The following is a 27,607-nucleotide window of genomic DNA, read 5'->3' on the forward strand; positions in this document are numbered from 1 at the left end:
ACATGGAAGCTGCAAAATTTGATCTTATATCAACACTATATGCAGCCATGGCTGAGCATGTGGCAGCCCTGATGGTCATTTGTGATCTGTGTGAACGCAGTGCTCACAAGCTGCTTTTGTGAATCCATCCCCAGTGCCTCATGGTTGATGCAAGGATCAGTGAAAGGACCTTATCATTTCAATTTCAGCTGAAATCTATAATGTATTTATGCATTTATTGATGCACAAACAAAATTTCAATAAGTCAAATTACTACAGAACACACACTGAACCTGGTTGTTTGGTGGATGCTGAGGGTCTGGTGCACTGGAGCAGCTGTCTGCTTTGCAAAGTTAGCAATCCTGCCTTTTGCCCAAGAAATCACTGAAGCAGAGAGCAGAGAAACACGCCTATTTTTTATCATCTTTAGCTTCAATAATATTAATAAACCTTTAATAACCCAGTAAACATTGGGAGCCAACTATTTTACAGCACAAATATGTTCTGTATATTTGATCATATACTCTAATTTTGATCCACTTAGCTGCTTTTACTTTGAACATGTTTTACATCTATTCAGCATCAAAGAAGATGTTCAGAAGAGTTTCTATCCAAGAACCATTTAATTCAGTTTAACTGGTGATTATTTTTACTATCATTTCATTCAACATAATGCCAGAAAATAATAAAAAAAAAGTACCCATTAGTATTATTCAGAGCACAAGATGAAATCTTAAAATGTCTAAAACAGTAACTTGATGACGATATAAAACTGAAAATCAGCAGATACTTGTATTGAAGACACTGGGACCAGAGAATAGACGCCATTTTTTTCAGTACAGACGATTCTTAAATTGCAGCTGAAGGTACATTTCTCAACAATAATTTGAAATTCTTTCAGCACTCACAATAATCTCCATCACCACACGCAAGCCAAGCACTACTCTCCATTCATATTTTAATGACAGACTACATGTAAATGGACCTTGTTGACAGTTACAAATGATAAAAACATGAGACACAAACTATGAAAGGAGCAAAGTTGAATAGATTGTACTTGCTAAAAATAAAGGGGGTGGGGTTTGGAGTTATGGTTACATTCACCTTTGCAGGCACACCTGCCGCTTCCTACTAGTGCAAAGAATTAATTCTGCTAAACAAAATGCCATACACCTTTCTGCTGTATGTTTGCATTAAGACTCCATTATTGCATGCCTTCAGTGGCCATGTGAGGTATACAAATACACTGTTCTGACAGTTACATACTGTACATCTAACATGATGCAGGCGTTCCCATGTAAGCAGAAAACAGACAACCCATGAACAAGCATAATAAATCTATACCCTAGAAATTTCTCTCAGGTTGTTACGCTGGTCAGGTAGTAAGGTTTTCCAGCCAATCGTGTTACATAATCACATTTTATAAGTGAGGGAAAGCAATAACTGAAAAGTGGCACAAACAAAACAGTGAACAAACAAGTACAGTAACCCTGATAACATATGACCTACAGCTCATTTTTATTCTATTTTCCTTTAATGTCCAACACAACCTTCAGGTTAACTCGCTGAAATCTGACTGTAAACTGAGCCTCACTGCATGACGAAGGATCCCCTTCACAACCATGTTTGACTTTGCATCTCTAAGTAACATTTCATGCTGCATCAGGAATTTACAACGCAGTGCAAGCAACAGAGATTATAAGAACTCGATACTAATTACTGTTTGCACTCTGCAGCGTTTCATCTTTCTCGAGTGTTCAGGCCAAAAACTGACAAAACAAAAGTTTTGTCAAGTCTAAAGTTTTTATCCTCACAGGACGAATAACAAATATGTCAAGTATATCTAGGTAACAGTTATTACACATAAAGACGTCAGACACACGTGGGCGTCTGAATGAGCTTTCAAGTGATCTAGTGACTATTTGACATGAATGCGGTTGAGGAAACAAAGAACAGCAAGAATAGCAGTTCAATTCTACAATGTAGTAAGACGCTCATCAGTTTCCAAACACAGGTGTTTGTGTGTGTGTGTGTGTGTGTGTGTGTGTGTGTGTGTGTGTGTGTGTGTGTGTGTGTGTGTGTGTGTCGGAAAGGTAACTGATGTGCTGCTTAACGTTTAGTTTGTTTGGCTCTGAATGTGAATGAAATATTTAACGATAATTCTTATTCTCTCAAGGCACGGCATACTGAAGGTATGCGGGTCAAAGGAAATTAGGTGAGCCGACTAAACTCTTTGGAGTTTGTGACGATGGCTTTGAGCTGCGCCCAGTGCATAGATTCAGGCCACGGCACAGCCCGGTCAGATCCACACTGTGAAGCTCTGCCTCAGTTTCTGTGTCTGCTGCAGGGTTAGAGGAGGGAGAACAGAGGAGCCCAGAGCAGGCTGGAGGAGTCGTCAGGCAGGATTTAAAACTATCGCCTTCGATCACATTCTTAAACTCAAAGGAGCTTCGGGAAGGAAGACACAGAAGCTGGTTCAGGACGTGGAGGTCTGGACAAGTTTAGAAACAGGACTCCAACCAAACAACAGCTGCGGGTGAAACTTCACCTTCCCATCAACGGTTTCCAGCGAGTGTCAGATTCAAACAAACCTTTAGAAAGGCTGCTGGGTCTTTAACTCAGAGTAAACTAGTCCCTCTGCTGAGATGGCATCCCCGAGCCCGACTGTCCGAAGCGGCTGTTTGCAGACCAGCACCGGTGTCAGGTGGAAGGTGACGTTTCCTCTGCGCCACACTGTAACAGGCTGTGCTGGGTTCAGGGACAGCTTCTCTCGGGGCTCAGAGTGTGAGCTGTGGAACTCTAGTGGAGCTTTGAGCTCCACTTTGCTGACGTCAACAGTCTGGAGGCCACACGACTGACTGCTGGCCACTCGCGCTCCAGCCATCACAGCTGCCGCCTGGTTCCCCCAGTACCCATCCACCGTGACCAGTATGTGGTAGGCCAGTGTGTGGAAGTGAATGCGAGTCAGGTCCGCTTCTGATGAGGGGTCGCTGCGGCCATGCTGCTCCAGGATCCACAGGAGGATGTCGCTGACCCGGCCCGTGTCTGGGATGCCTTTCCATGAGGCCAAGTCTGCATGAGGCCCATCGCCAGCCTGAGAGAGGAAGAGCAGCTCCTGCTCGTTCAGCCCGATGGAGCTGACAATGGGCATAACCTGCTAACAGGAAAGAAAGACAGGAAAAAAAAAATGTAATTAAATACACAGAACTCTTCAGGGATTTGTGGGTTTTGAGCACACTCATCTTTTCACTGTAAAAGACTTTGTGAAGTTCACTACATTAAACACTCTCTTAGACACAATCTGCTCTCAGCATGTACCTCGTGCATGATGCTGTTCATGTAGTCTTTGTCGGTCATGCTTGCCAGCTCCAGGTGGATGGGAATGTCTTTAGGAATGTCGGATATGGCAGACACAGCCTGCAGCAAGAAAGAACGTATAAGATATTAGATATACGACCCCAAAATGTACATAGTTTGAGGCACTGCCACGTGATCATGCATACATACTGCAAATAATGATAAAACATGTTTATGATGAAGAACAGCCGTTTTTTAACTGAAGAATCAGCTGTTATAAAGTACTTGTCGATTAAAGCAAACAGGTGACCTCTTTCAGGCGCTCCTCCCACAGCTCCCTGCCCTGACCCTCCATCATGTGGAGCCCCGACAGGACGACCAGGTCAGGCTGAAATTCATCCAGACTCGCCACGAACGTCTCCAGCGAGCTCATCTCCCCGTTCGACACATCGTGAGAGAAGATGAAGCGGTTGGCTTGAGGCGCCTGGGTGGAACCCCACTGTTCACCTGGAGGCAGGAGGAGCCCAAACACAAACGGTCGTGTTACACACTGAAGGGATCGTGTGGCACTGTGAGCTGTGGCTTCTTCTTCTCTTCACCTGCTTTATACTCCAGGATGAGGTGGAATTCGTCCATCTGCTGCAGAGACTCAGGGGGGACGACTATCTGCTCGTCCAGCATCTCGTGAAGTTTAGGACCAACTGGCCCACATAACAAGACCTGCAGGATAAAAAATGTATTAACAGTCAAACACGAGCGCCTCATCCTGAATAATTCTCTTCAAAAACAGGCTGTGGAGTGGTAGAATAATTGCATTTTTCTTTACTGTATATCACTGGATTTATGACAATAAATGACAGAGTTATAACTGAGAGCCAGAGATTTTCAATTACACGACAATACTGTGTTTAGAGGGCTGAAAAAACACATCATAAAAAATGCACTGAAACGTCAAGAATATGTTTCTCATGATTATTATTTCTTTACTCCCGTTTTCTATAGATTTCTATGCATTAACTTTAAGTGTTGAATAAGTTTGAGTGACCAGCTTAAAACTTTAATGTTTATTTAAATGATCCATGTCATTCATGTAGGGTAAGTAAGGAGTTTTAAACAGAAATATTAACACGCGCCCGTACCATCAGATCAGGGTATGTGGCGAGTTTCTGGCCAATGAGGGCAGCATTCCCTCCCACGTAAAGCTGGAAGAAGACGAAATCAAGTTTACCAGAAGGAAGATCATTTAGGACGTGACTAAATACGACAAGAAGCAGGCGTCCTCAGAGAGAGTTTGGGGAGGAAGGCGGCCTTGCCTTCGCACCGGGGTACTCCGCTGCTGCACGAGCAATCCTGTGAAAGGCCTCCTTGTCGCTGAAGAAGCGCTCGGCGGCTGCTCCGCGCTCCATGTAATGGATGAAGGCTTCCTTCAAGTCCTCTTTGGAGTGCAGCACTTCGTGATTCAGGCCGGCGCCAGGATCCACAGCCAGCGCCTGCAGCAGCCCCACTCCTGAGACGACCACGTCGACGCAGGCGTTCACCCTGAACCAGAGAGCAGATCAAGACAGTGATGGAGACTAATTCAGACTTTAATTACAATTAATCCTGAGGATGTGTTAACTTCTTATTGGAGATATCAGCAGCAGTTAAATGCCTTGAGCTTATCTGGTGTCAGTATATATCAGTTTTTTTAAATACTTATCCATAATCAGCGTATACAGTAGGTTTTCACGTACAAGGGATTTGCCTCAGTACACTGGTGCATATCAATAAAGCAAGTTTTGCAAGTTAAATAAATAAATATGCCAATATTTTATAAAAACAATATGTTCACTGTGACTGTTATTTAAATGGAGGAGCTGTATAATGTTGTGCAGAAAGGTGCAAAAGTTCATAGAATTAAGTTTACAGAACATTTGCAATGTGTGAGATAGAGTCCAAAAGCTGCATGTTAATGTAACACAGTGATTCAGGAGTGCAGACTTTATGTTAATGTGACGTGGACAGGGTTGGGTGGGGTCCCAGCCTTATTGATGAGGCCAGCTGCAGACGAGGACAAACTGTTCTTGTGGCATGAGAACAGTCAAAGGACAATAAAGACGTCCAAATAGCCTTTCCACTGTGACTTTAAAAATGAGCATAAACCATTAACCAAACTAGTTTTTCCCCTTTAACTTCTTGCCTTGGTAGAAACAACCTGTCCATCCCTCTGGTAGGCCGTCCTTCAGGTTCAGCCAATCATCACCTTCCACCCTTGTAAAACTTCTAAGTGCTTTACAAACACTAATCCAGTGTGTCGTTTTTCTAAAGCAGCCTAAAGGCTAAAGGCTAGGACAGAAGGTAACTTAATTCACTGTGACACGACCATCTTGGATGCAGATATCTGAGCTGGGACGGACACATTCCGTCTCAGCAGCAGATCTGAACAACCTCTCGACAAGTCAGTGGACGGCGGAGCAACTGCAGGAGCACAGACGCACTGATAAATATCAACTCCAGGTGACAGAAGGACATGCATCGATTCCTCACAGCCACAGTGAGGAATCGATGTTCAACTCACCCGACGGCCACTTTGCCCCACTGGCGGCTCGGCAGAGTTATCAGCGTCTCCCAGGCGGCGGCGATCACCTGCTCCAGGCTGTTCTGGCTGTTCTCGCTCTGAGATGACAACTGAAAGTTTGGCAAGCTGATATACTGCAGGATCTGCTCTGGCAGCTCTGGGCTGCCATGGTAGAAATAGCCAACAGCTAACGCCAGCAGGGCCGCTGCTGAAGCCTTCCTCCACATGATGCTCCCACACACTCCTGCAGCAAAGGAAATCAGTCAGTTCTGCCTCTCATGTCGACCATCGGCATCCGAAAGTGATCGACTGATTGACTTATGATTAAAGCTGCATGCTGATGTTCAGTGGTCACCATATGTTCCTGTTGAGTCTTTAATAAGAGCTCACTTGGAATAATTAACTTGGACAATGGAAATGTGTAGAATAATAACATGATCACTTTATTATCAGATGATTTGGCTGAAAATTGATTTTCTGTATTAGAGCTGAACACAATGAGCTGATAATCAATCGAAAGAAAATGAATCAGCAACTATTTTGACAAAGTATCTTTTAAGCAAAATGATGAATATTTCATGGTTCCAGGTGCTCACATGTGAAAATGTGCCACTTTCTTCTCTTCATATCACAGTTGACAGATTAATTGATCATGAAACTAATGATTAGTTGCAGCCTAAGTTTGAATCAGAAGTGTTAAGCCGCCCAGATCCTGATGCAAACAGGACATTTACTGTCTTGATTTGCCAACACGGTGTCCTTGGGAGACATCAGAAGACATGTTTTTGTCCCCCAAAATATTGAATTTACTATGTCAGAGCAAGAAAATCAGCCCAAACTCCTACATTTGAGAACCTGGAGCCATCAAATATTTGCCATCCTGGCTTGAAAAATGACTTAAATGATCCATCAATTATTAAATGAAATGGATGTTTTCCTTCAAACAACTTACTGAATAATACATCTTAATGCTTTCACTTAATAACAGCTGTTAGAGCTCTATGTGATATGTGCACATATCACACTGTGAAGTGATCTGATAGTGTAAATAATCCTCCCAAATGAATGAATGAATGAAGTGGAGAGGATGCATTGGTGATATCTGACTACTGAAGTCCTCTATACTTGTACATGAAGCCTCCTTGCAGATATTTCACCAGGCTTGATGAGCTCGACATTTACACCTGGATGACAGATTTCCTTCGCAGTGCTGGCAAAACCACAAGAAGTGGCATTGCCCTTTAAGATGCAACTATGCTGTGCACTTTATGGTTCAGCACACAGGCGTTAAGTTACTGCTAACGTGGAGGCACATCATGTGTTAGCTAACATGCTAGCAACAGCACACGGGGTGTATGTTTGGCTAGTCTGTCAAAGCTAACCTTAATCTGACAACAAGTTAGCAACTAGCTTCTACCTCGGCTTAGCAAGCAATGGAATTTAGAGGAGAGTCTGGCAGCCAAAGACTTTCTGTATACATCTAATTAGTAGCTTTTGCTAAATCAGAAGTAGCCAAATCTTCACAGTTGTTAGCGGCACGTACCGATAATGTGAAGGCTTCAAGTTTGAGAGTCAGGAAGAAGGATCCTGTTTCCTGGTGAATCACATAAAGAGCATTTAGCTTGTCGATTACTGCCGGTGGAAGAAGTGACTGAGGAAGTCAGAGTCGGTACAAGTCACTGAGGGAGGATTGACTGGGAGAGACAGCAGCCAGAGACCGCCAGCGTACAGCGGCAGCGACGGCTTCCGTACAGCGATCTGCGCATGCGCAGCCTGAGGGAACATTCACGGTACAGACTGTGAGGAACACAGCAGAGGGTCAACACATGGCAGTAAGTCCTGAAATCAAGAAAAAACGTAACGTGCGTGTATTTTTAGAGACTGTTACTTGAAGGCTGCAGAATCAGCAGCATCTTTTCAGTCACTTCTGGAAAAATATCTCAAAAGAAGCTTTTTATTGATGATAGCATGCCCTTTTATTTTTAATATGCATTTTTTTAATGTTTACTGCTTTATTCTGTTTTGATTCTGTATCATTTTAATTGTTTTATTTGTTTAATTGCAATCCTGTGTTTCCTGGTTTAACCAGGCAAAGCAATTTGTAATTTTAGTTTATTGCTATTTTTATAGTTATAGTATACTTCTAAACTACTCAACACACAGCTGGATTCATAGTCTGGGGGGGTCTGGGGGAGCCTGGGGTAAAATGTTGGACTCCTATAGACTTTTTTAGCAAAAGATATTTGGATGTAGCCTGAGCCAGGTCTCCATCCAAATTTAACACAAATTCAGAACAGAATTTCCAGAAAATCTGCAAAGAAAATATTAAGAGTTAGTTCATTATTATACCACTGCAGAAGAAGAGAGTGCCAGTCAAACCTCAGATGGTGGGAATGTATGAAATGTAGAATGTAGAAAACATGATATTGGTATTATTTGCCAAAATGTTGAACTGCTTCCTTAAAGGGGCTCTCACTGATTTCAACCAAATCAGAGTGCCTCTCATCCTGGTAAAACTGTTTTATTTTGGGTTTATTGTATAATCTCATCTGTAGCTCTGGAGGGATCTTTCTGAAGTCTGAGAAGTGTCATCAGCATTATTTTGGGGTTATTTCAGCCCATTAAATATCAAAGAATTGTGAAAAACGTCATCGTGATTTCCTCAAACCCAAAGTGACCTCTTCAGTTTGCTTCTTTTGTCCAACCAACAATCCAAAGACTCTTATTTTGCAGCCATAAAAGACAAAGAAAATCCTGACATTGAAAAAGCTGAAACAAAAGTTTGACATTTTTGCTTGACAAGTGACTAAAATGATGATTATCAAAAGAGTTGTGGATTCATTTTATTTTGATTGACTAATCATTTAATCGTTGCAGCTCTGATCACTAATAGCTTATTTTAACTGTTTGACCTTTAATTCTGAAATAAGTGCCTTCCAGCTGCTTCCAGCTTCCTCACACAGCATCCAGAAAATGTTCCTTTCAGGTTTCATGTTGTTTTGTTACTCAGGGTGAACACATCCAACCAGGTCTTGAAATTAACAGGAAGCCACTTAGATCAGCAATAAACCATAACCAGGTCACAAAGTTAAAGACTCATCTGCTGCCTTCCTGCCATTATTTGTCCCTCAGGCAAATATGCATGAATGTTCTGCTTGTTGCTGCTTGTAAACTATTTGGCTGCAGGCCGAGGTGAGGCGTGGCGGCTGGAGAGAAAACTGACACCTTCGACAGCTGCACACTGTATGTAGAGATAAATCTGAAACGTCACGTACTGAAACATCGCTCAATATTCAAAATGATGGGGGGAAAAAAGACTTTTCTAGGGAAGCCAAGAGCGTTTTCTGTGTCACTGAATTGATGCTGTTCAGTGTTTTCAGACGGTCAGAATAAAACTCACTTCTTTTCTTTTTGACAAATTGCAATGATCTTCTTCTGCTTTTTTAATCTCTTTATTATGATTATCTGCAAGATTTACACACTGGAGGATTTTCAGTATGTTTCAGTACATTTTGAGCAATTAGAGCAACACGTTTTGGGAATAAAACCTCCGAATTGACTCCTTTTTCTAAGTAGAAGACGTGTTTGAATGTGTCTCGCTCTGTGTGTGTTCTCAGTTTAAAGGCACTGAAAAACTATTTTCTCAATCAGCTTCTTTCGATGAGTAACAGGATGATGCATGAACATGCAGTTTTCTGCCAAAGCTTGAACAATTTTGATCATTTTACATGATGTCTTTCTAACAGGTGATGTTGTTTGGTCACTGTCAATCAAATCTGATCAACCCACACTTATGCAGTCCTGATGAAGCGGATCAGCTGTTTTTGACTGTTGAAGCCCAGATTTAAAACTGGCTTGTCAGCAGCTTTAGCGTAGTTTATTTAACACATGACAAAGCTGTCTGAACACCGCTGTGTCCAGACGCCTCAGGCCTTTACTCTCAAAGAGAAGAATGTCGATCATCCTGCTGGACAGCTCAGCTTTAAATAGAGAATTCTCACAGGATGATTCATGTTTGATTCTTTATTATAATTTCAATACAAACAGGATGATACAAAAGTACATGCATGTCAACTTTAAAAACGTTTGTTTACACTAAACATCTTCCACACACCACAGCATTCGCACCGTGTTTGACCTCATCTGAATTCCTATTAACGTATGTAAGAAAATGTAACTTCCGTGTTGTTTTGTCCCACTTCCATCCAGTGTGTAGCAACTGTCACAACAATGTAGACAGAAATATCTTTGACAAACTAAAGCCCATCTCCCTGGATTTCATGTCATCTTCTACACTCCCACACGCCTTCTTTATTCTAAAAATAGACTAATCTACAGTATGGCTAAAATGAATAAAAGACACATCCACATTAAAACTGTTTGTACGCTACTTAAACCAACAGCTGCTAACATGTATGCTGAGTGACCCGCTCTGCAAACACATCTAAGTTTCAAGTTGACTTTCGAGTGTTTGGCCTCGATATGAGATCCTCAAAGGGCTGTAATAAGGCTGAGCACCACAGGAGGAGTCTGGGAACAACAAAGCCTGGGTGTCGGGTTTAAATCCCACTGGGTCTGCTGATATTGACCAAAAGCATCCTCCAAGTGACCCACTTCAGGCTGTTTTTCTTCTGCATCACGCTTTCATGTGTCCCTCTTGCCGTCACGGTCCATCTGACTGCTGCATTTTCGAAATCTGCAAACTATAATTTCAGTCCTCTATAGACGTAGCAGGGTCAGGCTCGGTGAAAGTGGCGGCGGTGAAGCTGACCCGGACATCCCGGGGGTAAAAACCCTGAAGAACTCCGTCCACAACAACATCTGGGAGGTCTGCAACACAGAGCTCAGGCTTTACTGTGTGAACAACGCTGCCATGCCAAAGTCAGCAGCTGTTTCTGAGCGTCGAAACGCTGTCAAGGACAGATATGAGCAAAAACAGAAGCAGTTAGTTCTTTCCTACCTGTGTTGCAGTCAGAGACATAAGGATCCTGAAAAAAACCCAACACTCGCTGATGTGGAAACTGATAACTGAGGAAACAAAAGTGAAATGTGACTGATTAGTCTCATGCCATGAGCCCAGAATTATAACTGCAGTAGTGCACTGAATCGTTCAGTTAGTTTAGTTTGAATGTGTCACAAACATGATAAGGAGGCTGAGAGCTGACACAGATCCAAACCCGTCCTTTAGGGGGGCGTCAGTCAGTCAGGACCCTGAGCTGAGGGGCGGCCTCGAAAGGTTTACTATGGAACATTTCTGCCTTCAAATGATGAAAACAAGTAGAGCTACTATGATATACAATTTGTTGAGTTGTGTTCTTACGTTATCCCTAACGTTTCCAGTGATGTTAAAACCCAGAAAAATCTAATTTCATTCCAGGTGACGGTGCGTTTCATTTGGTCAACTTTACCTCTCTAGTCGCTACAACTTGCAGCAGAGAGAAAAGAAAGTGCAGGCAGTCAGGAGTAATTTCACAGTACATACACTGAACTGCACATGTGAAATAAAGATCTTACCTGTAATCCTCACTGTCCAATTCATCAAGAGATCTGAAATTAGGGCACATAAATATTACACATTTCCCGCAAGGGCACTGTCAAAATAAAGGTTAATATACAGTGTGTGTTTACAAATCTAAAAACGAAAGGCTACTCTATGATACAGGAAGTCACTTTCTTTTCTAGAAGTTTCAATCCAACTCGCCCACACACAGCACACCACCGTACGACAGGACGCTATTAGTTTTAGTGTTAAAGTGCAGACAAAAACCAAGCAGCCTGGGCTGATCCGTCACATCTCTGTACATTTTCATCATTAGCTGTATTGCAGGTTAGAGCCAGTGCTGCTGCTCCACACCACTGTGAGAAATGTGTTCAAAGTTTTATTATGTTGCTGCATTGCCCCCAATCCAAAAATAGAGGACCTAAGTATAGCAACATGTCCGACATCTCTGGGTGCAGTCAGAGGAGTCCGGGCTGAAGGACTTACTCCATGCTGCTGATCTTGTTCCCTGTGTGAAAGTGTTTGAGATGGAGGAAGTCCAGCAGCACCTGCGGCACGTCTTCATTTTGATAGATGATCTCCTGGACAGCAGAGGAGAGTTGAACTTGTAAAACTGTGTAAACCATGTGGCTCATTAAAATACTTAGTGGTCGCTTTGATTTTGATATTGTTGATGATAACGATGATGATGATGTTTGACCTTCATACTGCTTTCCAAATTACTTCTGATCTGAGCTTTGTTCAGCTGTTGCAAAATTCCGACCCGTCCTTCACTCAGAGTTTTAGAAAGAGATGTTTTTAGCTGCATCACGCCTCGGCTGCTTTGACGTGTTTTTCAAATCTCCTGCAGCTTTTAAGAAAAACTAAACGTGGATCACACATTACACCAGTTTCACTTCCTTGTGACTCATAGAATGAATTAAAACGTACACTTTTGATGCACATTACACGGTCAGGATCAGGTTGTTGTGCCCTCTGACTAGAGTTCAGCCACCTGACATGAAGCTGACGAGCTCTGATGAGTCATGTGCTGATCAGGTCTAGGCAGGCTTTTTTTGCGCCTCACTTGGTCAAAAGTCCCTGTCAGCTACACAGGATCACTCTCTCTAAAATGGTTCCAGGAGGATCTGTGTTGTACAAAGTGAAAGGATGCTTTCTGTTAAACGACATCTGCTGAATCCTAGCTGTGAGAGCCTGAAGGAGCTGCCACCTCAGCGGGTGAACACCTGGATGTGTTACCTGGACGTAGTCTTCCAGCTCCTGCCTCCTCTGCTCCAGAGGCTTGGTCCTCAGATGGGGGTTCCTTTTGCTCGGGAAATCTGGAGTCTGGATGATCTTCCTGAGCTGCAAGTGTCAAAACACACAACATGAGCCATCAAAGAGTTTTCGACCACCAGCCACACTATGTTTTAGACCATCTGCTTTGCACATGTGAGAACTCACATCTTGCTGTTGGTTTCACATAACTGCACTAATTGTAAGTTGGTGGCAGTGATGTATGAAGAAATGCAGCAATAAAAGGAAGGAAGAAGAAGAAGAAGAAGACGATGACGACTGTGAGGCAGCAGACATTTACAGAAACAAAGCACAATTCAACACATCTGATTTTGCAAAGAGGCTCCTTGCACACTGTTACCTTAAGTTTTTGTACAATAGCTTACATTTTACACAGATACTGCAAATATTGTACATATCTTTGAGTGCAGTGTGTGTACATGCTTGTATTTACTTCACTGTTTATCTTCCCTGTAAACAGAGTCTAGTTTTCCTTTTTCATTTCTTCCTTCAGTGCCACTAGCCTAACTCACAGTTTTATGCTGTTCTAATTTAAAATATTTCAATATACATTAATACCCTTTTCTGTGTGTAACAGGGAAGAGTCCAAGACTGCACTTCACCCTCTATTGCATAATGTCAATAAAGCTCAGCCTTGAACCAAATATTTCATGAGGAAGGAAAGCAACTTGTTTTTGGACCTGAAGGAAACAGACAATGTCGTCTAACATCCATCCATAAGTATTGAACAGACCATCAAAGTGAAGCTTCCTTGTGATGTAAAACCGTCTTATTTTATGCTGAAAAGAAAATATTCATCTATCAGCAGAATATGCAGAGCTGCACACAATATGCACAGGTTCCGAGTACATACTTTTCTGTGGAGAGTCTGGAATTCAAAATGCTTCCTCCCGTTAAACAAGACTTCAACTCTGAAAAGCTGCAAACAGAAAACAGGAGACACACAGAGGATGAACTCACAGTCTGTCATTAAGTGAATGTTGGTCAGGCTGGATGTTTAAAGTCCAGATGTGTGTCTTGAGATTCTTAAAAACATATTATATAATTCTGAGAGTCATTTTAATCTCAACGTTCTCGTTTCTCCACCAAGAAGCGTCACAGAGCTTCAGCTTTCATTCTCAGGAAATGTGTCTGACTACATGAGCAGTAACACACACAGGAAAGACACGGTCGCATTTATGTTCCTGTAATCTCACCTCACCACTGAAACTTGAAAACACATAGAGATAGAGAAACTACAGTTTCTCATGTCTGCGGGTTCAAATGATCCTGTCTGATTTCATTTTAAAATGAGTCACAGAGATACTAGTGGTAACACTGATGCTTTGCTGTGGTTGCCATAAACAGATCCCACTTTAATACACTTTTACAACGTTGGGGATTTTCAGCTAACTGAGCTAAAACCTGCTGGAACTATTCAAATCATTTACTTAACTAAAAGCACTGAAGAAAGTCCTGCATTCAACATCTTTCTTAAGTAAAAGTATGTAAGTATTTTCAGCAAAATGTATTTAAAGGATCAACAGAAAAGGATCCAATTGTCCCTGTGAGTGTTTTATTATTGTATCTGATGTTTGTGGATTTATATTACTGCGGCATTAATGTCACACAGTGGTGAGAACATCAGATCAGATTTAACGCTGCCCTTTCAAATAGATGTAAAAAAAAAAAAAAAAAACAGCTTGTGTGGAGAGACTGAATGCTGCAGGATGTCCTCCTCATACAGTTACACCCTACAACACTATCATAATGTTAAAAAAAAAGATAACAGGAGTCTAACGTCTTGTGGTCTGAGTTTCAGATGATAACCAAACAAACTGACTGAGGTCAGTCCAGCACACGGCAGCCTGTCAGCAGCCTGTCCTCTACATCGACGGTAAGCTGGAGCACATTCCTCAGGCTATTGTCCATTTTAAAATGTATGTGTGAATAGAATTTATTGCAGCTTCACACCTAGATGACTGCTCTGTGCTCTCTGGGTGTCTGAGCAGTGTGACTTCAGTCTCCTGCTTAAAAGGGCAGGACAGTGAAGTCACATACACAAAGCTTCAAACTGAGACACCACATGTGTTCATTTTACCCTTTTCCTCGCCTTAATCAGCCTGTACACAGGACACAACCATGTCTGAGGTTCCCACCGGGTGGTACTGTGTGTCAGAGTGTGAATTCAGAGGGAGGGGGACATGTACAGCGTCACTAATCAGTGCTTTCTGCTCTAATCAAGGTATGAAAAAGGAACAACAGCACAAACTACAGAAAACCTGTCAGACATGTCTCCCTGAATAAAATGTGTACTGAAATACAGGTATTTAAGACTTTACAGATTTATTCCCATGCAGCATGAATGTAATATACAATAATATGTAACGGTAACAGCCAGGGATGCAACAAATACTCTTACTGCTGATTCTTTAAGTACATTTTGCTACTAATACTTTTGTTTTTTTTAGTTTTATTTGACTTTGAATGCAGGACTTTCACTTGTAACTGATAAGCTGCTGTACTGTTACTTTTCCTTTGGTAAAAGACAAACACACACCTGGATGTGTGTGAGAAGAACTGAGGTCATGCAAGAACAAACATATCTAAGATTAAGTATATTACTTTTCTGTGGAAGAAAGTATTATTTTTTTTGAAGTACTTGTTCTCCATTACGTTTCAGAGGAAAATATTACACTTCTCAAATACTTGATTACTTTTTAAGATTTTAAAGACAAAATGATTGAGGTCTTGCTTTCCTGTTAATGCATCAATATGAAGACGCAGTCATATAATAATGACAGGATCCATTCTGCTGAATACTTTTCTTATGATGTGTGAAGTACGATGCTTCTGCACCTTTAAGTCCATTCTGAATGCAGGATTTGTACTCATAATGGAGTATTTATATAGTATTGCTGCTGTTTTTCCTTCTTAAATCATCTGAATATTTCTTCCTCCATTATTTTAGCCACAGATATAACCAAATGCCAGAGTCCATTGCTTTATTGATAGTTTTAAGGGTTTTGAGTATGTTGTTGCAGCTCTGGACAGAAACAGGAGAAAGCCTGGGGTGAAATCACTTTCACTCTTCCTGCAGGTTACCTGGCTCACCTGGCGCCGCTGCTCACCTGTACTACCAAGCTGTAAACACGCGGTGTAATAAAAGAGACAAACTGATAACGGAGGAATAAGAAGTTAAATCGTGCTCACGGTGCCGACACATGTAAAAAACAAAAAGAAAAAAAAAAGAATTTCACCTGAAAACTGGTAACACGTTCTCACCTTTTTGGACTTTCCAGACTCATCCACTTCCCTCTCCATCGACGGTATCGACACTTCAATCATGGGGAAATCCTCCTCCAACACCATCGAACTGCCTGAGATTCGCTTTGAACAGCTGGTTCCACACTGAAAGCCAACTCCTCTCGGTTTTCTCCGCGTCCAGGAACTAATAAAACCCGAGTCCGTCCGCCTGCTGTCTGTCTCCGGCTGGCTTCCCTCTGTGCTCCACCTCCATGCTAATTGGACAAACCCAGCAGTGAGGCGCATTAAAGGTGCAGTCCGACATTCTAGTCTACCCAACAACACAACAACGCACAGCTGTTGGAAACATCTGGAGTTTGCTGCGTGGGGTTGTGACGGTCAGGGGGCGGACATGACTGTCCACATGCACGTGCACTGAAGCTTCACAGCTCTATGTGCAATCACATGTAAGAATGTTTTTAAACTTTACTCATGTTCAGGACCAGAAGCAGGATTTGAACAAATGCTGAGTCCGTCAGTCCCTAAAACAGCAATAACATTTCACTCATTTAGATTGAACTTTTCTATTTTCTGTGTTAGCCAACTTCTCAACATGATCCAGGTCAAAAAGTACTACACTTTAGTGTATTACTAACATAATACACATCCAAAACATTTCTATACATAATAAGTACAGGAAAGTTATTACAGATACACTTTCACTCTTTGCACTTAATTCAGTGTTTGCCATATACTTTTAAAAAATGTACTCTGAAAGTGTACTGTACTGTACTAAGTTTGTAAAATGTTGTGGCAATTTAGCAGCTATTTACACTTCAAGTATACTCAAGGATTATTTGAGTGCACTTGGGTGTACGTGAAGGCACCAAAAACAGCAAAGTGCACTACTAGATTCTTCAAAAACTACAATTTAAGTAGAGTATTTTTAGCTGGGGAGGGTCTCCTTTTTACTCCGTTTGGGTCTCCACCGACTCCTGTGTAAAATATGAGGTTCTTAAGGTGCTAAACTGCGTCCAGCTGCTAATAAAATACAAGTTCACCTGACACACACCTGAATGGCCTAAATATTCCTCTTCTAACACAATCTACTGACACAGAAATGAATAATGAAGAGAGTAAACTGGTGAAAAGAAGAAATAAAAATGGATAAAATAAGCTGAACTAAAGGTCTGCTTACTAGTTTTTGCCAGTTGTCATGTAATGACAGTTAAAGGGTGAGTAAACTCAAGGCCCGTGGTCAGAAAATGCCACACTTTCAAATCCAGGTTCACTTCCTACTGTGCCTGAAACACAAAGCAAAACAAAAACCAGCCTGGGTATAAAAAGGGATGTAAACCCAGACCAAATAACACTCACATCCTCTCAGGCCTGAAATTCAGGGCAGACTTTGAAGCCGTTTTTCCTCTTTCACCTGTTAAATGCTATGTGCAGCTCATTTTCCATGTGTTGATCTCAACCAGAATCACATGCTCTGCCTGTGACCTGCCGTCATGGGATTGATATCTTCCTCACTTGCTTACTGTGTTTTCATTTAAGCAGACAGAGGAGCTCAAGCAGCTCTGTGTGGGGAAACGTGACCTTGCACAGTCATAGATCACAGCGGGGTAAAAATATAACAGCGATTTTGCATCATCGCCACATTTTACGACAGCTCACGTGAATCCTTGCCCTGCTGGTGAGCTCTCATTGTGTCTGGAGTCACAGCGTCAGCAGATACAGTAAGCGCCAGACACATGAACAAAAAGGAAGTTAGTCTTGTCTTGTTTTGTAGCTGTGACATCGCACTCGTCTGACAACTTAAGTCTCACCAGTTTCTACCCTGAACATGTTAACAAATCATTTTCCATGCTGGACTGGACTTAAATGCACTGGTCTCATCAAAAATATGTCTTGTCTGTTGTGATCATTTTTCTGCCTTTTTGGACCTTTTTACTCCCTGTCTTGCTTTGTGTTCCTGTTTGTATTTCAACCTGATGCTGAACCAGTAAACCTCATTTAATTCAACCAGTTTGCCTGAGTTGAGTATCCAGTCCATTGTCTGCAGAGCTGAGCTTTTATAGACTTTGCATGTCAGTTGACCAAAATTTTAGTTTAAATTGAACTACTCCAAACCTTAAATTTGGCAAGTTTGGTTTCGGATACTATGGATACTATCATCTTGGATAATTGTTTTCAAGTGGAGAATATGAGCTGCACAACATCACATATTTAGGACAGTGGCTCCCAGCCTTTTTACCTTGTGACTCCTTAAAATAAAGCAGTGCAGACTTGTGACCTTCTGGACTGAAGCAGTACATTTATACAGTAAAGTTTGAAAAAAATAAACATCATTTATGTAGAAAAAATCCTCTTTTGTTCTTTTTTTGCTTTCCTATCTTGTTAATCATGATGGGACAATGACCCAAGTTCCCATTCCTTACACTCAAAGTCATTTTATAATTTCTACATATGATGTTAAATGTTCAGTTTTTCACAGGAAAATTCAATAACTTTAACTCATTCTTTTTGGCTGATAGGAACATGAATTGAAGGTGAAATTTACTCTTGTGATGCATGAGAAGGACGAGAGTTTCACTACTATGGATGTTTTTTGGCATTTGAACTCTCTCCTCTGAAACTCTGTTCAGGGAAACGTGAAAGCAAGTCGACACAACTTCACATACTGGAGTTTGTCATTTATAGACATACCAGCCGGTCCGGGGAGCGTGATGCAATTTGTCGGAGCCAGTGTGTGAATGAAAGGAAGCACTGTCATCCAGAATAACTGTGTTAGCTGACGCATTCTTGAGTTCAGCACAGAGTTCGACCGTGATGTTTACTGCTACTGACTGGCCACTCCGTCGTTCATCCACATAAACAACTCCTCATACAGAGAAACAACATGATCCGACAACACGATCAGCTGGTGATATTAGTTGACATTATCTGAAGCTAAATTACGTTCTGTTATGTTTTGTTTCATGTACCCATTACCCTGCATGGACTCTCTGGTCTAACAGATTTCAGGACAACAGTGCAACCATTCCAGTCATGGCTTTGAACCTGGTGAGGCATGAAGTAATACTTTTCAGCTTCACTCGCTTGTTTAAAGATCCATAAACGTGAACAGCCAGTAGGGGTCTCCCTAAATCTTGAAAATAAGATCCAGGTGTCCAGCATCTGGTCGTTGCAATGTCAAGATCTTTAGATCTCAATCGACTTTTGATGTTGATGTTCAGTGTGACTGAATTCCTAAATTATTTGTTGTGAAGTGAAAATTGAAATTTTCTAAATGTATAATAAACTTCACATGCTGTGGTCGTCCTATCCTCTCGCATTTGTTTGCCTGTTTTATCTGTTGTGTTGTTTTGTTAATAAATACATAAACTACACTGTATGAATATCAAATTAAACATTTTTAATGCTTATTTCACACCTCTGGATACTTTTATAGACGCTGCTTCAATTTCCAGAATCCTCAGTGACTGGCAATAACCAAATCACTTAAATAGGATTAAGCACTATAAAGCAAACCCAAAGTGGCTTTCAAACAAGAGGCCAGCATTATGAGTACACTGTTTGAGTGCACATTTTTAAAATGGATTGAAACTTTTACATTACAGTTTTTCAAGTCTAAAGCTGACTGGAAACTGCAGAGTGAATGATGTCATCCAAACTGTCCACCTGAAAAAAAAAAGCAAGGGGAATCATTCTCTGTAACATCAAACTTGTTCTCAATAACTGTCCCATATCATGACTGTAAGTGTTTTGTTTGCTGTTTGTTTGTTTGTCTGTTTGAATGTGGAAGTGTTTTGCAATAGGCTGCATGTAGAATATCTCAAGCCACCTCAGTTTTACCTGCTTGCCTTCTCCCACCCTGAGATTCCTGAGCTGGTAGACAGTCACTTGTCCATCACTGTCCCCTAACAAGACACAATCCGTCCCTCTGGCAAACAGCAGGGACGTCACCTTCACACCAGGTGCAGTGTGGTACACAATGGTTGGATAAATGCTAAAAGGAGAGGTTTGCATTTAGTGGGCACCTCTGGCTCATGTTTCAAATCGGACACAGAGGCCGAGACACACAGGTGTTAATCTGACTCACGTGCTTGAATTCAGGTCCCAGATCTCCACCTGTTGTCCTTTAATGGCTGCAAATATTGTAGACCAGTTTGGGGACCAGCTGACGGCATCTACAGCGCTCTGGGTGGATGTGAAGCTCAGCACAGGGGTAGAGCGGTCCTGCTTCCACAGCTGGATGGTCCAGTCAGAGGAGCAGCTCAGGAACACATCAGAGCTGAATGGAGACCATTCAATGTGGCTCACAGGGCACTGGAAGAGAGCAGGATGTGATATGGAGTGAATATATAGTAATATCCAGCCTGTGTATTTTCACTTTTTTCCAATTTCAGTAATAGATCAGATTGTAGTAAATGGGTAGCTGCAACACTGAAATCAACACAAAGTTTTGTTTAGGTTTGAGATCATGGCATCATCCATAACACTGAAAAGTCTGGATTAAGCCCAAAGTTAGCCAGATATCTCACTATTCCTCCAGGCTTTTTCTCACACACATTACACTGAAAACCACTCTTGTCATAGAGGTAATGGAATACACTGTCATCTGCTATGAGTGCATCCTCAGATTTTCATTGGATCAAAGCTTTTATCTGCAAAGACTTACAAAGTGTTTCTTGTAAGTGTCCAGAAAATAACGACTGTTGGAGTAGGAGCACTTGTGGATGAAGCCTTCCCACGTGCCAGTGAGATAGATACCAGAATTCTACAGGATGAGAGCACCCAGAAGAAATATGTCATAGTCAGAGAAACATACAACCTGAGCACTTCATCTTAAAATGTAAAATTGTCCCTAATTATACTGGCTGCTCAGATAAAGGAACAGCTTCACAGTGAGATTAATTTTTCACCTGAGGACTATGCTCAGTTAAAACCAGCCTAGGATCTATTTGATTTCTGTGGTCAACTTACCGTTGGATGGAAGTCAATCCAACAAGCAGGAGACACCACTGGCACAATGCTTATTCTAATCTTTCTTCTTTTAGCCTTCTTCTCACGATTTTGAGCTTTTGATAACTCCATCAGGTCTAAGAACACATGATATTAGACACCGATATTCTGATTATTGTGTACAGAGCACTGCTATACAGGGCTAACCTGTAAATAATTTACATGGCAGCATTCTCACAGCAAACTGTGTGTATAATAATTGCTAAAACACAACTAAATTTATTGGTATTTTGTCTTGCCAACTGCCTTTAACATTACAAAATGGTAAAAGTAATTAACCAATATTATCTTTGTAAAATTCATGGGACAGGTTATGATATGAAGTCGGATCCAGCGACTGATACTGAGCTTTGTGGTTTTCCTGTCTTTTAAACTCAGAGCTCAATGTGCTCTTGAGCACATTTTGCTACTAAATCAACTGAAAGAAAATTCTAAATGCTATTGTGACTAAAATCTTTCCTGAACAGCTGCATTAATTTTGTGACAATGTCACTGTTCACTTCTTAATCTACCACATTTATCATCTACTTAAAGAGCTTTTATCATCATACGTGTTATCCTATAATCACACTGTTGATGCCATCGTCGGACTACAATACCTATGTAGTTGAGCCCATCACTGTAGAGGAGCCACCTGGCAATCCTGCCATCTGCCGACACGGAGATAAGAGTCTCCAGCTCGTCCTCCCCTGATAATCCCCTCTCTTCTTTGGTCCAGTTGACCTGCCACACTGGACCCATGAGCTTTTCGGAAGACTTACTACCAAACAAAAACATTAGAAAAGCAAAAAGAAAAAGTGGCTTAGCCCAGCAGTAACTCTTTTCTTTTTAATTGGTCATGTGAAGTTTATTTCCAGGCTCCACAGTCCACACAAAACACACACAGCCCTCACCTGCTGCTGGCGATACATGCCGTGTTCTGACTCTGGACATTGTAGATGGCTACAGTGCCATCGCACATCCCCACAGCCAGCTGGCCCGGGTTGTTGGCTGAGAAATCCAGGGATGTCACACAATTCTGACAGCGGAAGACACGCTCTGGCCACTGCACAGTGGACACATTTAGGAATCACTGTCACTCCCAAAATAACTAACTTGGTAAATGGCCTGCATTTTTATAGTGCTATACAATTTGCTTCTCATTCACCCGCACACACGGATAGCTGTAAGCTTCCATGGAATACACTGACCGATCGTTATATTATACTGAGAGAGGCTGAGCTAAGAGAGGGTGCTGGAAGATGATGTCTGAATGGAAATAAAGGGCAAAAAAATGTATAAATATACCAAAGGGTTTTTGAGGGACCAGCAGCAGATCAGACCTGGTTTCCTGTTGCTGCAGTCAAAGTCACCATAACCCACTGCCAGGATATCCTTACAGAGAGTGCAGAGCACAGAGAGGTGTGAGACATTTGACCTACACAGCACAAGAAACATCCATTCAACTTTTTAAACACTAGATGAACCACTAAAGAGTAAACGTTTGCCCATTGTAATTCTGAGAGGTGACTCCTGCCATTTTGATAACCATGAATTCGTCTTGTGTTTCAGTCTAGGCATGCTGGTAAAGCGCAAACAGTAGATATATTAGTATTTTTAAAATGCTGGTGTGCAGAAATTGCTCTGCTCTGAAATGACAGCAGCTGGTTTAGGTGTTCTGGCCTTTGGTTTCTGGTCTGTGTTACCGGGTTCTCCTTGTTCCAGACCATGCTGGTAATGTTGCATCCTCTGGTGAGCTCGCAACTGAAAGCCCAGAGATGTTCCAAAGTTGGAAATGAAGAGCTCCCCCAACCCTCCTTGCTCTGTTCCTCAGTCCCAGGTTTCACTGTGCTGTCGGGGTCTTTCACAGTCAACATTACTACACTGTATACAGCATTTATTGAAATACACTTACATTTTATAACTGTCAGTTTAAGTCCACATGCTGATGCACCTGTTCCAACAATGTGAGAAAGCAGTGATAACCTGAGGTTACCTTCTAGTATGGGCAGCTGTCTATAAGCAGCCAGCTTGGGTTGAAAGATGTTTGCTATGATGATCCTCTCCATTATTAATAAGCTTTGCTGGAATGACTCTGACCACATGATCAGCTGTGGATCGGGCTCAGCATTGAAACTGTCTCCACACATTTCCATTTCGAACAGTGAACCTGTGCTGCTGCCTGAGGAAATGAAATCTGACAAAACAATACATGCCTGGTATTATAAAACAATCCTGAACACCAAATATTGTTAAGTCTGACAGAATATATATAGAGTATAGTACTATGAATGGCTTGAGAACAGACATGATTGTAAATTCTTAGGTCTTTCCAGTGACAACAGTCAGTATTCTCCCAGGTAATATTACCTGTGCTAACTGTGCTGCTCATGCTGCTGCTCTCCCCTCCTCTCGTCTCTTGGCCTTTCCTGTCGTTCACAGTGCTCCCTAGATGGTGATCCTTCTCACTTTCTGGGGTTTCATTTTGGTCACTGAAAGAGTCACATATGTCCCAGATTGTAGAAATTGTGCCTGTTGACAAGAGAGAATTTCAAGTAACTGTCCACTTTGAATAACACTTCTAATCCTGCACCAAACTATCAGTCCCATCTAGACACTGTAACAAAACCACGATGGACTGCGATGTAACCGTCTGAGTTTGGAGAGCCAACTACAACAAATCTGAATTGATAACAACGGATTGTCACATTTGAGGCATTTCCTTCCACTAAAGTGATCAATATCAGTCAGCAAACTAAGCTGCTGTCTTTGGGGGATTTGGACTTTTTAGAAGTTTGGACTTTGAAATAAGTGTCTTTTTTCATTTCATTACACTCAGGTTTATTTCATTACAGCCAGGTTTGAGCTAGATAGCAAAATTAAGTTTTGAGTAAACAAAAACAAAAAAATGTCCACTCTTCCAATTGATGACTTTGAACAAGTCTATTATTTAAGAAATAAAGAAGACCAAAAATATTATGCAAAGACGATAGTTAAGCCTGACCTTCATCCAGCATGAGAATCTTGTCTGTCTGGGTCTGTTTGTCTTTCCGTGCTCCATCAAATGTCTGCATTGATCGTACTACATACTTATCATTGCCGATTCTGTTCTTGCAAAGCTCAGCATAACAAATGTTACTTTCTCTGTAAGAAAAGAAGAGTACTCCATATCACTGGCGAGCATGTTTTCGCAGTACATAAACTGACACGCATCTTTACTCATACTGTAATGTAACATGTGACAGGCAGTCCCCTGTCCTGTCAAAGAAATAAAGTGACAATTCCAGTTGTCTAAATACCTTTTGTGCATTTCAGATTTTCCCTTATATTAAGAAAACCAACAAGCAGAGGACTTAACTCACCTCATAGCTTCTGCATCATCAGAGTCTTCTGACACAAATGTGTTGGGTATTTCCAGCAGTGAAATGGATTCTGTCTCAGAGAGGCAGATGTCTACTACCTCATCCAACATCTCCTCTGTCACATGTTGTTCCATGTTGTCTCTTTTCCTCTGCACCTCTGTCAGCGGACAAAAAAATAATATATAAATACTGATAATACACGTATAAAATACCACAAGACTACCTACTGCATAAATATCATTTCATTATAATAACAGTAATAATGGGATGATGTAGATTTAATTGTATACTGCTGCATATGTCAATATTTTATTGCGTACAATGTATTGTCAATAAATTATCATAGTATACATATTAAAGACTAAGTTTAAAATAATGGAGAACATGATAGACGACGACAAGAATATATTTAAAAAAATTAAAAGAATAGTAACCACATGGAGATGGGGGGTTTATTGGTATGTCCAGTTTAGGATCACTATCCTCAGTCTCCTTAGTCGGTGATGCTTTGGACAACAGGCTGGAAGGTAGGCTGCTACCCACAGATGAGCTGCAAAACAATGTTATTACTGGGTTAGAGTAGATTTTTGATCAGAAATGTACAATATGTATATACATCTCTGACCATTTCAGATATACATTTCTGATAACTAGAAATCATAGTTTTATATTGAATTTATTTCCATTGCCACCATCACTATCCTCTTTATCAATAAATCTGGTGAGTGGAATTGTTCAGATATAACAGAGCTGATGGTAAGGTAAATTTGTTTTATTCCTATCCATGGTGCATTGTTGATGTTACCACCTGGTACCTGGAAGAAGGCACATTGAAGCTGGAAGTGGATTTTGAGTGGTCTGATCCTGAGTTGGAAAAGACTTCATCCAGAAACAATCTGGCTGGTTTGGACTGCATAAGTCCTGGCTCTGCGTCAGACAGGGACAGAGGAGTGACATCTTTGCCAGTGTTTGGGAGCACCTGCAAAGATGAAAACCACAGCCAGAATCAGTTAAGCATTTACTTCAGGATTGCCCCGGGATGTCTCTTTGTTAATATCATTAAACAAACAATAGAGTACATCTAGCCAGTGATGGAAAGAAACTGACAACATTTACTTAAGTAATTTTGAGGTATACGTACTTCACTTTAAGTATTTCAATTTTATGATACTTTATACTTCTACTCCACTACATTTGAGAGGCAAATAATGCAGTTTTTATGCCATTACATTTATATGACAGCTTTCATCACAACTTACTTTGAAGTTTCTTATTATTTATACAATTGACAATCTTGATGTATTATCATAGATCAAACTACCCAACATTAAAGTGATGCTCACACATGAATGCATCAATAATTTTATTACAATATTATATCATTTACTGTGTTATTCTGACATGACTCATTCTGAAACAGTATTTTTACTTTTAGTACTTTCAGTATATTTCATTATATACTTCAGTATATTTTGATGCTAATCCTTCAGTAACATTCCTTTTACTCAAGTAAAATTCTGAATGCAGGTCTTTTACTTGTAACAGAGTATTCTTGTGCTGTAGTACTGCTTCTTTCACTCCGTCAAATACATTTTGGATACTTGTTCCCTCACTGCATTTAGCCTATTTACGTTACATACTTAGCCTTATACCTTAACTGCGCGCCCATTCTGACTGTTGACTTTTCTATGGCTGCAGTCTTTGATCGAGATGGATGTTATAGGGCTTTGCAAACCCCTGAAGCTCCACCTTGAACTTTGACTGATGTGATGAATTCCTGGAACAGAATTTTTCGTTGCTCGAGAAGATCTGAGAGAAAGGAAAATATATGTCAACAGAACAGTTAGGCTGGTATCACTAGCTTAGGTAAGATAACCAATGTTTTTCCCAGGGGAAACTGTCAGCTAACTGTTAGCGAACATTTAACGTTAGCTAAGTGTTAGCTAGCAGGTATCCTTAACGTTAGGTATGTTGAAAAACTTTAAACTTACGAATTATTAAGCGCCAGAGTCGTTTTCTTATTTTTTTCCACATAGGTAGACATGTTTGTGTTCTGTATGTCCTCCTTAAAGTGAATAAAACACACGTCTGTGTCTCTTATTAGCTAATATATCTGATTTTAACAGGAAGGACCTCTCCAACTGCTCAAAGACATGCTCCCCTTTGCCATAGTAACCTGACGCCCCTCGCAACCTGTCAATTCCTCTCATCTGGAGGTTGAAGTTGGTTTCATACAGGTTGGATTTTCTGCTTTAAAGCAACGTCTCTACAATTCTGAAACTGACTTTGGCCTCTTGTAGCCATGTTTTGTGAAGATAGTTTTCTTAGTATGTGCTACATCCTGACCCTCTGACTCTGATCTCAGGGGAGAAAAGTGTCCAATGCCTGTTTTAACAAACGGCTACCAAGTCAGTGCCCGTGTTAAAATATAGTTACCATTAATATGAGATATGAAAATGCCTGTTGCTGCATTTTATGCATTAGTGACGGGAGGTCTGCATGGATCATGGCTGAAGCGGATACGTATGTAGCCTATTTCTCCACTAGGTGGCAGTAAATGAAAGCGATGCTTCACCTTATTATGGATTATTATAGCTCATTACCACTACTACTACTCTTACTATTGCTTCTAGATATACCAACAACGGCAACAACTGCTGCTTGTGTTTCAGATACTATTTACATCTTTTCCTACTTATAAAACTAGTACTACTACCTACTAAAACACTTTATTTTGTCATGAAACTTACAATAACCTCAATAGCATTAGCAAAACAGTCTTTTAGTACTATATATTTTTTAAGAGGATTATCCCATTGTTAAACAGTATAATGAACAGTCCAAATCATTTACAATGAATGAATGAAATTTTCCTAAAATTCCTACAAAGTCTGTTATTTATCAGACTCCCACAACACTGGCATGACACTTTCATTTAGGTGACATTTTCACCAAACCAACAGTTTGAATCCTCACTTTCATGAATAAAAGAAGAACTCAATGAGCATTAGTTGAATATATATGTTTATTGCAACACAAATCTGACATCAGAGAGTTTCTCGGCACAGCATGTATACATGGATACAGTCAAATATGTGTAAAGGTCTCGAAGGTCTATGTCAATGCATAAATAACACATTCCTTCATATCTATAAAGTGCTACCACAGATAGCAAGAATGTTTAAGTACTACTAATACAAATTATTGTTTCAAGTGTTGATACAAGCATCAATAGATTGATACAAAACAAAGACAAAAAAGCAGTCAGTCTCACTTACTGTAGATCACATTCTAGGACTGAGGGCATGCTTCTTCATGCACTCTTTGCTTCTTTGCTGTTGCTGCTGCATGGATGGCATCCTTTTTTCACTCCATTTATTTCAT

The 27,607-nt window shown here is 40.9% G+C and overlaps 3 protein-coding genes across 4 annotated transcripts; all 3 read right to left on the reverse strand.

The window, feature by feature from the left end:
• Positions 1-382: 382 nt before the first annotated feature.
• Positions 383-7,583, reverse strand: adpgk (ADP-dependent glucokinase). Of its 2 annotated transcripts, none has more exons than XM_070973134.1 (8): positions 7,377-7,568; positions 5,834-6,077; positions 4,590-4,815; positions 4,416-4,478; positions 3,876-3,996; positions 3,587-3,783; positions 3,298-3,396; positions 383-3,136 (listed from the first exon to the last, which is right to left on the reverse strand). In XM_070973134.1, the coding sequence occupies exons 2-8, from the start codon at positions 6,058-6,060 to the stop codon at positions 2,573-2,575; spliced, it is 1,497 nt and encodes a 498-aa protein (XP_070829235.1). In that variant the 5' UTR covers positions 6,061-6,077; positions 7,377-7,568; the 3' UTR covers positions 383-2,572. The 2 variants fall into 2 exon arrangements, with proteins under 2 accessions (XP_070829235.1, XP_070829236.1); XM_070973135.1 differs by having other exon boundaries at positions 587-3,133; positions 7,377-7,583.
• Positions 7,584-9,843: 2,260 nt separating this feature from the next.
• On the reverse strand, positions 9,844-16,105 carry snx22 (sorting nexin 22). Its single transcript, XM_070972507.1, has 7 exons — positions 15,894-16,105; positions 13,483-13,548; positions 12,573-12,677; positions 11,820-11,914; positions 11,348-11,380; positions 10,794-10,861; positions 9,844-10,663 (listed from the first exon to the last, which is right to left on the reverse strand). The coding sequence occupies exons 1-7, from the start codon at positions 15,978-15,980 to the stop codon at positions 10,545-10,547; spliced, it is 573 nt and encodes a 190-aa protein (XP_070828608.1). The 5' UTR covers positions 15,981-16,105; the 3' UTR covers positions 9,844-10,544.
• Positions 16,106-19,402: 3,297 nt separating this feature from the next.
• LOC139337325 (dynein axonemal intermediate chain 4-like) lies at positions 19,403-26,433 on the reverse strand. Its single transcript, XM_070971870.1, has 17 exons — positions 26,357-26,433; positions 25,876-26,032; positions 25,039-25,202; positions 24,658-24,773; positions 24,224-24,380; positions 23,866-24,005; positions 23,232-23,393; positions 22,858-23,043; positions 22,568-22,722; positions 22,170-22,256; positions 21,776-21,927; positions 21,482-21,642; positions 20,844-20,959; positions 20,539-20,637; positions 19,960-20,186; positions 19,713-19,866; positions 19,403-19,538 (listed from the first exon to the last, which is right to left on the reverse strand). The coding sequence occupies exons 1-17, from the start codon at positions 26,431-26,433 to the stop codon at positions 19,488-19,490; spliced, it is 2,361 nt and encodes a 786-aa protein (XP_070827971.1). The 3' UTR covers positions 19,403-19,487.
• Positions 26,434-27,607: the final 1,174 nt, after the last annotated feature.

Source organism: Chaetodon trifascialis, chromosome 10 (assembly GCF_039877785.1).
Source record: "Chaetodon trifascialis isolate fChaTrf1 chromosome 10, fChaTrf1.hap1, whole genome shotgun sequence".
In the NCBI taxonomy this organism is placed as follows: domain Eukaryota; kingdom Metazoa; phylum Chordata; class Actinopteri; order Chaetodontiformes; family Chaetodontidae; genus Chaetodon; species Chaetodon trifascialis.

What these genes read in the sequence shown, in the direction of transcription:
- LOC139337325 (XM_070971870.1), bottom strand. Translation starts at nt 26,433, where the DNA reads ATGAGAGGAATTGACAGGTTGCGAGGGGCGTCAGGTTACTATGGCAAA. An exon ending in GTCTTTGAGCAGTTGGAGAG is followed by an intron (nt 26,033 to 26,356) that starts GTCCTTCCTGTT and finishes CCTTTCTCTCAG; the next exon opens with ATCTTCTCGAGCAACGAAAA. An exon ending in TTCAATGTGCCTTCTTCCAG is followed by an intron (nt 24,774 to 25,038) that starts GTACCAGGTGGT and finishes ATTGTTTTGCAG; the next exon opens with CTCATCTGTGGGTAGCAGCC.
- adpgk (XM_070973134.1), bottom strand. Translation starts at nt 6,060, where the DNA reads ATGTGGAGGAAGGCTTCAGCAGCGGCCCTGCTGGCGTTAGCTGTTGGC. An exon ending in CATCCTGGAGTATAAAGCAG is followed by an intron (nt 3,784 to 3,875) that starts GTGAAGAGAAGA and finishes TCCTGCCTCCAG; the next exon opens with GTGAACAGTGGGGTTCCACC. An exon ending in TGAACAGCATCATGCACGAG is followed by an intron (nt 3,137 to 3,297) that starts GTACATGCTGAG and finishes CTTTCCTGTTAG; the next exon opens with CAGGTTATGCCCATTGTCAG.
- snx22 (XM_070972507.1), bottom strand. Translation starts at nt 15,980, where the DNA reads ATGGTGTTGGAGGAGGATTTCCCCATGATTGAAGTGTCGATACCGTCG. An exon ending in AGTCTGGAAAGTCCAAAAAG is followed by an intron (nt 13,549 to 15,893) that starts GTGAGAACGTGT and finishes TTCTGTTTGCAG; the next exon opens with CTTTTCAGAGTTGAAGTCTT. An exon ending in TTGGACAGTGAGGATTACAG is followed by an intron (nt 10,862 to 11,347) that starts GTAAGATCTTTA and finishes TTGTTTCCTCAG; the next exon opens with TTATCAGTTTCCACATCAGC.